The sequence below is a fragment of the Chenopodium quinoa genome, unplaced genomic scaffold (assembly GCF_001683475.1).
Source record: "Chenopodium quinoa cultivar QQ74 unplaced genomic scaffold, ASM168347v1, whole genome shotgun sequence".
Lineage (NCBI taxonomy): Eukaryota > Viridiplantae > Streptophyta > Magnoliopsida > Caryophyllales > Amaranthaceae > Chenopodium > Chenopodium quinoa.
In genome coordinates this window covers 2,399,753-2,411,618 of record NW_018744072.1, presented here as the reverse complement: position 1 = coordinate 2,411,618, position 11,866 = coordinate 2,399,753, and the positions used below count along the sequence as shown (strand labels likewise).

General features: G+C 34.4%; 1 protein-coding gene across 1 annotated transcript; it reads right to left on the bottom strand.

The window, feature by feature from the left end:
* Positions 1-1,956: 1,956 nt before the first annotated feature.
* Positions 1,957-10,947, bottom strand: LOC110691256. The gene is made up of 8 exons (XM_021868170.1): positions 10,643-10,947; positions 10,432-10,537; positions 9,101-9,226; positions 8,817-8,975; positions 4,684-4,802; positions 4,359-4,550; positions 4,182-4,272; positions 1,957-2,142 (listed from the first exon to the last, which is right to left on the bottom strand). The coding sequence occupies exons 1-8, from the start codon at positions 10,819-10,821 to the stop codon at positions 2,062-2,064; spliced, it is 1,053 nt and encodes a 350-aa protein (XP_021723862.1). The 5' UTR covers positions 10,822-10,947; the 3' UTR covers positions 1,957-2,061.
* Between the last annotated feature and the right edge of the window lie 919 nt (positions 10,948-11,866).

Genomic DNA, 11,866 nt, shown 5'->3' with positions numbered 1-11,866 from the left:
GTTTGGTCGACACAAAAAAACAAAAATGAGGGAAGTGGAAATTCATGGGAATTTCAACTTCCCACAAAATAAGGGAAGTAAATTACCTAGCCCCCCAGGTCAATCAAAATTCATGGGATTTCTAAATTCCCACATTGCCGACCAAACAAATTTAGGAAATTCCTAGATATTTCATTAGGGAAATATTTAATTCCCATGTCAACCAAACAAGGCCTAAATGTTCATTTTATTTTTACGTGTCCATTTTATTTTGTTACAAAATGTTCATTTTTTTTATGTGTTCATATTTTACTAAATGTTCATAATACAGGGCATTGTGCAGCTATCCAGGGTGCACATAAGACTTATTGATATCAACCTTCCTTCATATAGCTAATTTTGCTTCTTTATGGTAGGGCCAATAATTAATAAATCGCGCAAGTTCTATCTTACTCCCAGAGTGCTGTGAGCATGGTATTCCGGGGTCAAAATGATGTCGTTTTTAGCTTGAACAATATGTATATAGTCAGCCTCTTCCTCTATTTCCCCTCCTTCTTCCCGATTGTCTCCCTTTACTTCCTAAAATTTTTTGTTTCCCTCTATTTTCTTTCAATCTCTATGAATTTAATCCCTTTTTTCCAATTGCTAATTTTTCGTTCTGATTTTTCTCTCAATCCAATCAATCACTCTTTTTCTCATCTCCTTTGGTCAATTACTTTTCTAAATTGAAGATGATTTGCGCAATTTGTTGGGTATCGACGTTGATGATGCTCGTTGTAGCAGTACTGAATCTGCTCTTGTTGATTTTGATGCGGAAATCATTACAGATCTAAAATAACATTTATTAGTTCTAAAATAATATAATCTATAACAATTATTAGTTCTAAAATAATATAATCAGAAATAACATTTGTTAGTTCTAAAATAATTTTTCTAGTTATAAAAATAGTATGCTTCTATTTGTAAAATAACATTGATTATTTTTAAAATCATAAAATCTGAAATAACATTGAGTAGTTCAAAAATATGTTCAATAACAATAAATAACCTTTTTAGTAACTGGAATAATATATACCTTTAGTTAATGGACTTGAACTACTTGCTGCTTCAGTGGAATAATATATAACATGTCTTCGATGGATGCAATTGAAGAATTTTCAACCGTTTCAAATGGTGAAATAGAGAGAGAAAAAAGAAGAGTGATAGTGGAGAGTGAAATGAGGATGGTGAAATGAATTGATTCGATTTTCGTCTGTTTTTATTTTTTATTAATTTTTTTTATACTACGTATATAGGGGTATGTTTTGATGTAATTTCGTTTTGTTAATTCGTTATTTTATGAAATGAATTCTAGCATGCTTTTTTTAAGTTGGGTTTCTAGCCCATTTATTAGATTGGGCCTAGAATACAATACTAGGTACTACAGGAATACCTAATACAAAATTACAAATTGAATAAATCGTACTCTTTAATTAGGTACCAATTTTCTACTTAGAGATGCTTTAAATATTTTTATTTGACAAATACATTTTATGATGTTATTCTTATACTCTACAGTATTTACATCTTTTACTTTATCAACCAATGACTATATTAAAGTTAAATAGGGAGTGAACACAATGGTTAGATAACTAGGTTATACAATTGACTATTGAGAACATGATGTGCATTATGTTCGAATTATGTATTAAATATATACTTCTTTCGTTCCCTAAATATTGCACTATCTGGATTTTAATACTTCTATTCAATTACATGTAGGAATAATATAGTCATGTGAAAACATGTTAGATCCGTGCAATACATGGGGCAGAAAGGAAGTATTTTGCATCCTTCGATGTTACTGAAATCTACTCTGAACTTTAGCGCTTTTAAGAGAATTTACATCATGTTCCCGAGTATAAGACCTAGTTTGCCCCTATTAGCTCTTAATCCCAAGTTTAAAATGATTCTGCTTGCTGAAAATCTGGGGCTTACTTTGTAGTGTATATGTGTAATGATGTTCAAATAATAATATGGGCTAAATTTTCTACAGCATTCCTTTCTCCTGTATAGTCTACTGATTTACAGTATACTTGTAACTCACACTGCAGGTATCTCTAATGGAACACCTGGAGTTGGCTCAAGCACCTTCGCATCAGGCAACTCTTTTGATAAAAGCTCCTGGATTCAATAGAAAATATTCCATCAGTTCCACGTCGAAGATAACAGCATGAACAGGCTCAATAAATTGAACCCTAAAGCATATACTTAGTTTAATTTCATTCATAAAGTCACATCCTTTCAAACTACTATGCTATCTTCTCTTGTGCTATACATAGCAGCAAGTGATCGAGGCCTTGAAAGGAAGAATTTATCAGTACCTCAGAGTCATAACGGCCAGAATAACAAGCTAAATAATATATTTACACTACTATGTATTTTCATGCAATAACAATGCACCCACATGATTTTGACAAAAATTCCCAACTTACAACGTCAACCATGTTGAGAATTGTATTGAATGTGTCAGAAATAAAATGTGAGGCGTACAAGAATAACAGGAAAGACATCCGTTTACTGATGGACTGGAAACATAGAGAGTAGTATATCCTCGTGTCATTAGACAAACTAAGAAAAAATATGCAATGAAAAGAAAGTATTGTAGCTAAATTGACGGTACAGCCAATCCAAGAGTCTCAAAGTGTGGGCATTTGACTAAATTTACAAGCACCTATTTGAAACATAAACAGCAACTATGTAGTTATAACTAGATTTTGTTCGAATTAGATAATTTAATACCACGTTAGGAGCCCTGGAGGAGTTCTTTGACAAAGCAGGTAGAAACTGAAAGTTAAAATCTATCAATATAACACAGAACAGCTGTAGGAAGACAGTGCGATTCTAACTAATGCACCAAACAAACCCCAGAATAAAAAAGCTTCTCTAATCATCTAATGTGCTGCAAATTCATGAATGTCAAATTAGGTCCACAACTTTGGATAATGGAAGGTTTGAACTTTTAACTACTTGATTTGGCATATAAAGCAATTTCAGGTTTAATTGACAAGTGCCACCAGTTATCTTGTTTCTTAACCCTTACAAAAATGCATCACATAAAATATATTTTCATACTGCAGAATATACAGATTAGCCTATTTTAATTTTATAAACTTCTCCATTTTTTGGGGCTGGAAAACTATGTCATAGAAAAACAAAGAAATACGTATCTTAACAAGAGAATGGAAATACCTACTCTCCTATTTTGTTCAGCTATGTTTATCTTTATTGACTCAAAAAATTAACAACATTCACAAAGATTATGAAAATTGGATAAAATTACTACATTCATTTCAAAACTTCCCAAACAACAGAGGCGGATAAACAATATGAATTAAATGCATGTTCTTTCACAATACGAAGTATTTGGTTTTCAGTTTATCAATTATATAGACCAAAATTTCTGATTGATCAGTTGGATTTCATGTTTATCAAAGAATTGTGGCCTCAGGTATAGAATTTTGACAAAAATTCGGCTACGAAAATTATTAAATTATAACTTTTAAAATCAGTATACTCACAAAAGATGTACCAACATTTTTTTATCTAATAAAAACTAATTTGCATCTGTAATGTGCCACTTCACAACAGATGACAAACTGTGTAAACTAAAATTAGAGGTTTGGCTCTGCAGCTAGAAGTCCTCCTCTCCTCCGACACCAAAATGACCAGGGTGATTTCAATTCTGATAAGTGCCCAGATAGATAAGTAACTGATAGTCTGTGCTTTAGCATGTCCTAAAACCTTACAAGTAAAACTAAATCGTGTCAACCAGAAGTGAATAAATTATTGATGACATGCAGGATGTTCTACTAATTTTTATTCACCATCACATGATGGAGCTGTATGCCTTTCAATCCAATTATGAATTTATTCACAAAAATTCAAAATTCCTCATTATAATTTCAGAGCACCTTTGTTTGTGCTACCTAATTGATGAAAAATACATGCATGAGAACCGAAAAGTTTCTGAAGCAAATCGAATATAAGTATCTCTGAAGCCAGGCTCTTTGTTTCAATTACTAGAAAGTAAAACAAAGAAGACTTCAATATGAAAAGCAATTGCAGCTAAGCAGTACATGCGTTCAGTTTAAAATTGATGTAAATACTAGTGCTGCTTCATATTAGCAACAAAATCTGAAAAGTAGGAGAAGAAGCCAAACCTTAAAAGATTCCATGGTTCCTTCAGATTGAATTAAACTTGAAAGAAGCCCTTTGGTTTCAAGGTCTCCATTCTTCATCGGAACAACAAACCTTCGATTATAACAAATGAAAATTTGAGAATGCATGAAACAGTAAATTAAATAAACCGATGAAGAGACAAGTCAATAAGCATATACTTGGCACGTAATAACTTTGCAAGTTTAACTGCGTCTTCTTGCCCAGAAACAAGAGTAAATTTTGGTAGAAGCTGCTTTATGACTGGTGTAATGACAATATCTGCCTGCCCATTCTTCAAATTTTCCTCATTGTAGACGCAGTGAGGTTCATAGTAAAGTGTCAGCTGGCCTTCAGAAGAAGATATAATGTATCTGCCAGATATTTAGTTACTTACACTGTTAAAGATAGGTTGAAAATACAAATATTCTAATATGGAAAATTCCAAAGCTTAAAGCATTATTTTGCTTGAAACGGATAATAAGTTGCATGCTCTATGAACCATACCCATTCTCAGGCCGCTGCCAAGGTGGACCAAGAACTGGCCCAGCAGTGGCACATATTCCAACTTTTGCACCATTCCTTCCCTCAATTTCTGTGGTTTCACCTGGTTCGAGATATGTCACCTGAAAATCAAGACACGAGAAAATACATTGTGGAGATTGACAAGGATATACCTTAAGAGCTGAAGCATATGAAAGAAAGCTAAAACTTGGTTGATGAACACACACCAAAGCTACTAGAGTACAAAAAACATATACTTTCTTGACTCAACCCAAAAACTAACATGATAATATCAAATTATTTATCATAACAAAGTAACAAGCTAATTGACTATATACACGAACTGAATATGACTTGAATCGACCTGAAACAAACTTCATGTCTCACCACCCAAATTTGACACATACTGAAAAGATTTAATCTGACCTTGATCCGCGTATCCCATTTTCCACCTCAAGACATTTGTCATATAGGGAAGAAGAACATTCAATTTACTTAGTATAACTTATATCGAGTATATAATTGTCATTTTGAAGTGCTCCTATTATAGATTAGGATAGATGTGGGTAATCTCATGTGTTGATATGGAGCGTGTTGTGGATCATCTATCTACAAGACCTTGATATTTCCAAACTCGAGCCTCTTGATGGCACTAACTACTCCCACCAATTATTATCTAATTCAAATGAGTAATTAGAGATGGACTATATATACGAAATATAGACTTATCTAAAATCCAACTCCTGATCTCCTGCCCTTAAGATAGTTTGCACTTTCATCAGAGGCAGCTTTGCTAATGCTGAGAAAATTAAAAAGTATGAGGAAAAGATCAAGATGATTAAAAGGTCACCTATTGAGCCATATCAACAATCTTGTGTTTGATCTCTCTCCATCAACCAATATGCCAATTTTTTTTGGGAGAGAGAGTATGCAATGATGATCTAGGGAAGAAAAGATGCCTAGTTGGATACGGACCCAAAAGGTGAGCGACAAAATAATCATGGAACAAGTTCAAGAATACGAGAAGTTTACTTCCTAAATGAGCTAAGTAAGTTTAGATGTGAAGCACTGCACACAAAAGTCAGGCTAATCACCTTAAAATTTCAAACATAGGACCTAGAAGATCAACATGAAAGTCAAGGAAGTTAATCGACCAGCTGATAAGAACTCTCCTCAAAATGATTCGACCAGGCACTCGCCATCCAATCCATTTCATTGTTCAATTCTTTGACAACACGAAAAAACCATTGGTCAACTCTGAACTTTCCGTTAAAGCTAAAGTAGTGGAACTTACTATTCCTAAGAATTACAGGCCTAAGAAGGTGTTGTTGGTTACTACAAGAAAAATTACAAGCAACTTTGTGACCTGAGCAAGACTAGAATATTCAAGAGCTTCTTTCAACAACACAAAAAATAAAAAAAAATAAAAAAAAAAAAGAAAAAAAAAAGAAATTTCAAGAACTGGAAGACGAACAAAGGAGGGAGAATTAAATTGCCCCTTTATATTTTTGACAAGGGCCTACTATGTTATAAATTTTTATTTTTTTCCAGAACTAAAAGTTAGGTCCTACACTCCTACTTGTTCACATTCAATTAAAAAGTTACCCCACCATCTTTCGTCATACCTACTTTTTCCAACATAGCAATTGATAACCACACCATATCTTATCACCGAATACTATGTACCTAAAGAATGGGGCACACTATTATGGGGTGATGGGAGTACAATTGAGCCTTTGAGGGAATCTAGGAAGCAAAGCATTTCATAATCTCAATGCTTCCATTGTTTTGAAGCTCGGAAGTAGGGGTGGGTATAATCACAACAGCTTGTGAACGGTTTGGACTCATTTCAGTCCAGCTTGACTCGTTTTGTGAATGAGCTAAAATTGAATTTAATATTAGAGTTTGATCACTAAAATGAACATGAAACTGAATTTGGCTCGTAGGCTTGTAAACTTTAGAAATACTACATATATTTAAAATAAGAATGAAATTGTTACAATTTCCTATACTAAAGCCTAACTTCACGTATAATTACAAAGATAAGGTAATTTTTTGAATGGGCTACATGAAACGAACACTATCAATAGAGCCAAGCAACCAGTAAAAAATGATATTACGACATATTGAACTTGAACTAGATTTTTTTTACTGGGAGAAGATATTATGAGGCTTTCTTTCGAGGCAAATCTTGTTTCATCTTATAAATTTAAACACCACTTAGCAGTTTGAGTCAAAAGTGAAATGGGACCTATCATGTTGGGAGACTTGGTACATTTGTAGAAAATATAAGCATGGATTGGTCAAAAATATCCAAAGCTTAACCTGCCAGTAACTTACAAGATGGGCATGGACTATAACAGCCAGTCAGGAGCTTTTACTAACAAGGCAGGTAATTCTCAGTGCAAGATGCATATATCTTCAAGGAGGTCTACATACTATTTAAAAGTGTATCTACAATAAGAAGTTAACAGTGATTAATTCTAATAGTGTAAGAGTATATGTGCCTTTTAATGGGAGTACGGATTGAGCTGGTCTTACTAAAGGTCTAAGCAGTATGTGAAGTTGTTTCTGTATGTGGTACCCATAATGATCTATTAATCTTGTAGTATGCTTCACATGCATATAGTTGATGACTGAAGCTGTGCAATGACCAAATTAAATTATTTTAGTCAATACCTAGGTTGAGGGCATGCACAAGCATTTCGGATAATCAATTTGGTTTTATGCTGGGGAGATCTACTATGGAAGCAATCCATTTGATAAGACAAATGATGGAGTTTTATAGGGTAAAGAAGAAGGATCTTCATATGGTCTTTATTGATTTAGAGAAGGCATATGACAAGGTGCCAAGAGAGGTACTTTGGTAGGCAATGTTGAAGAAAGGTATACCACGAATATACGTGGACCTGGTTAAGGATATGTATTGGGATGTGTCAACAAATGTGAGGACACCTGGAGGGTTGACAAAGATTTTACTATTACAATTGGATTGCATCAAGAGTCTGCATTAAGCCTTTTTCTTTTTGCAACGGTTCTAGATGAAGTAATTAGACCAATTCATGATGAAGTTCTATAATGTATGTTGTTTGTGGATGATATCGTTTTGATGGATGAAACTAAAGATGAAGTTAATGCCAAGTTGGAGCAATGGAGGCAAAACTTGGAATCTAGAGGGTTTAAGCTAAATCAGAGGAAGACTGAATATTTGGTATGCCGCCTTGGTACTCTAAGGGGGACAAGTAATGATGTGGTGAGTTTGGATGGAAAGGACTTGACCATGAGTGAATCTTTTAAATATCTTAGGTCGATCAACCGGAAAAATGGTGACATTGACCAAGACGCGGCCTAAAGGATTAAGTCGGGTGGCTTAAATGGAGAGCGGCAACGGGAATGTTATGTGACCGAAGCATTCCTTACAGTTGAAGGGAAAATTCTACAGGATTTCCATAAGACCAGTATTGCTCTATGGTACAAAATGTTGGGCTTCTAAGAAGAAGCACATTAAAAAGATGGAGGTTACGGAAATGCGCATGTTAAGGTGGATGTGCGGGAACACTCTAAGAGATAAAATCAGAAATGAGGTTATTTGCAAGAAAGTAAGTGTGGCAGGCATTGCATACAAACTAAGGGAAAATCGCCTACATTGGTTTGGACATGTAAGACGGAGATCCGAGAGTGCACCGGTACGAAGAGTGGAAGAGTGGGACCATGGAGGGGTTAAATGAGGGAGAGGGAGACTGAAAGTGACTTGGAAGGAGTTAGGAAGAATATGAAGTATATGGATTTGTATGAGGATAAGGCATTGGATCGTAAGGGAAGGCATTGGATCGTAAGGGATGAAGGAGGAAGATTTCTGACACGGAATAATCAAATTTGGTTCATGTAGCCGACCCCACTTATGAGATTAAGGCTTTGATTAATTGAGTGAATACTTCAGAGATGAAGAGGCTTTGGTTCTTCAGCAGTTTCTAAAATTGTCCCTGATATCTACGTGTCTAACAGTCTATATCTCCTAGCCAATGCAATTATGCATGTGTCTAACTGTCTATATCTCCTAACTAATGCAATTATGCAAAGCATACAACCCTCATTTCTAAAGCAAGAAAGAGAATAATATATATATACATACATACCTTGCTTAAAAGAGAATCCAGCATTGCCTTAGCATTAGGTGTAGCAACTACTTGTAAATTAGGGAACTTTGCAGAGAGTGGCTTCAAGGTCTTTAAATGGCAATGATCGTCCAAACTTTGTGTGATTATTAGACAGTCCACTTCAGGAATATCACTAAGCTGCAGAACAATGCATCAGGGTCATTAAACAGCTAAGCTGGGGTGGTAAGAGGAGAAATAACAAATTCTGACTATAAACTGATCATTCATTAGCAGTTGAATAACAAGATCCAGAAGCACAATACCTGAAAGTTCTTCAAGAATTTCTTAGTAGCATCATAGAGCCATGGAATGCCAAAATCCAAACTTCCCACCAAAACTGGATCCACCAATAGCTTCACATTACCTACTTCCCACAACCAGCTATTTCCCTATAAAATCCACCAAACAATGATAAATCAAACTATCCATAAACACACTAGAGCAGGATAGGACAAGCTTTTGAGTTGCCACATCCCATGTATCCAATAGTTATCAATACTACGTTATATGCTCTATAATGGATTTCTGGGAACATAGGAGAAATATATCAAACACGAACAATATAAAAAACTGAAATGGTGATCTTAATCAACAATTCTACTCAACAATATTCAATAACAAATCTTCCTCCGTTTATTCTAGTTGACACATTTGCCAATGTGCAATTTTAAATTTCAATATCTACGATTATTTAAAGGATAAAATTATAAAGTTTATCTCTGAAAATATAAACATCGAAATGAATCTAATAAGACCCTACATAACTGAGTCACAAATTGGAGTCAAAGGCCATGTTTGGTAAATGGCCTTTTGGTTACCTTTTGGCTTTTGGCTTTTTTATGTGGTCAAACAGCCAAAAAAAAGAGTTTGGTAATTGGCTTTTCATTTAGCGAAAAAGTTGGCTTTTAAGACAATTAAAAAGCTACTTTGAGTAGCTTTTTTTTGTTGGCTTTTGGCTTGTTGGCCCACAAATTATCTAACAAACAGCCAGCAACTAAATTTACCAAACACTTTTATAAATAGCCAGCTTAAACCGCCAATTTCAAAAGCCATTATAAACAGCCAAACATTCCAACTAGTCAAACAAGCCAAGTAAACCAGCCAACCGCCAACATAAACTAGCCTACTGCCAACCGCCAACGGCCATTTGCCAAACAAGGCCAAAGTATGTTATGTAAATAGTGTCCAAAGTCAAATTGTGTCAACAAATATAAAACGGAGTAAGTAGTAAATCTCCACTCCAAAGTCCCTAATATACTACTCCCAATAGCCACATACGCTACTACAGGATATCACATTTCATAGAACGGTAATGATCTATGACATATTAGAACCTTATACCTTTACTAAGATTGAGTGAAAAAAATAGAAGAAAGTCTAAGCCAGTATCCATGATCAATGTCACACACAAATACAATAATATATTCCATGGAAAGCTTATTATCAATCTTCCCCTTAATCTACTACTCAGACTTGGGTAGTGATCGTTTTACCTCTACAATCTCTAACAATATAAAAAATCATGATGCTTAATATAAATTGACAGAAAAATTACTTGAATCTTAATTAGATAAATAAAGATTAAAAAACCCACCTCAAGATAAGTGAGTTTGAACCCATTATCAGTAATTGAAGAAGATAAAGACCCAGTTGCACTATCTTCTGAAACAAGAGCAGATATAGCCCTTCCCCTTCCTAACCTATTTAAAGGCAAACAGTATAAAAAATGGCAATTTAATGAGCAACAATAAAAACTCAAAGACTGGCAACTTCAGAATTTTGAGAAACGATGAAAATTAATATACCTGTGACTTTGAGAAGAGGGATTGAATGACGTATTTCTGGGGTAATTGCATATTGAAGAAGATGAAGATGAAGATGAAGTTGGTGTTGAGGAAATGAATGAAGAGAATTGTTTAGGGGTTAAAGAGGGTTTTTGATGATACGGAGTGAATGGTGTGAAAGTGCATCGAAGAGCAGCCATGATTGATGGATCATTGGCGTAAAGAGAGTAATAGAAATATAGAATGGCTTCACTTTGAAAGACTTGTTCAAGAAAAGGGTGGTGCTGACAAATCCACTTGGCACTACATCGTTCGGATCCTGCTTCGCGGTAGCTAGTGTGTTTTTCATAATTCATATACAACTGGTTGTATCTTGCATATCAAGATTATATTATATTTTTGTACATTGAAAATAGGTTTTATAGAAACTAACAAAAGTAGTTGATCTTTTACAAATAGAATTGTTACTTGGGTTGGATTGACCTGTACGAGGTTCCCATTCTACTTACCTACAAATATAAAAAGACTATATGAAACATGTACCATGCACGGTTTGTTTGTATTTTTTCAAATAAAATACTTTACTAAATATCTATTTATCTAATAAACTTTGTGATATTCGCTTGTTTACTACTTAAATTTTTTTATTATAAAATGAATTATTAACTTTGTTTCTCATATTTAGATAAAATTCATAATATAAAAAGATAATATTTTATTTCACAAAGTTTCATATGTGGCTGGTCACTCCGTGTGGTTGGGGATTACTTGGTTGATCAAGGGTTATTCAATCGATCAAGAATTTACTCAAACGGTCAAGGGTTATTCGGTCAGTGTTTGGGTGTGTCTTAGCCGACCACACGATATGACCATCCACACAAAAAACCCGCTGATTTTATTTTTATAATTAATATAAAATTTTGGGAAATTCTACATGGTGGCCTCTAGGATTCAATTTTTATACGTGGAAGACAAACTTTTTTCCAACTTTCTTTAGTGGCACCCAAGTTTTAATTAATTTGCATAGTGCCCATTTTAAGGTTTAATGGCTAACCTTTATAATTAAAATGGTTAACCTTAGATTTTTTTATTAAAAAATTATTTTATAAATAATACATTATATTTTTTAAAAAAATAATCCCAATCACCAACCCAGCCACCACCACCTCGACGGAACCCTAACCCCACAGCCCATGCTGGCCAGCCGTCCCTCGCGCCGGCCGATCGACCATCCCAATCCTACCC

Coding starts and splice junctions, on each gene's coding strand:
- LOC110691256 (XM_021868170.1), bottom strand. CDS start 10,821: ATGGCTGCTCTTCGATGCACTTTCACACCATTCACTCCGTATCATCAA. Junction 4,803..8,816: donor TGGATTCTCTTTTAAGCAAG/GTATGTATGTAT, acceptor CTTGATTTTCAG/GTGACATATCTCGAACCAGG. Junction 4,273..4,358: donor GCAAAGTTATTACGTGCCAA/GTATATGCTTAT, acceptor TTATAATCGAAG/GTTTGTTGTTCCGATGAAGA.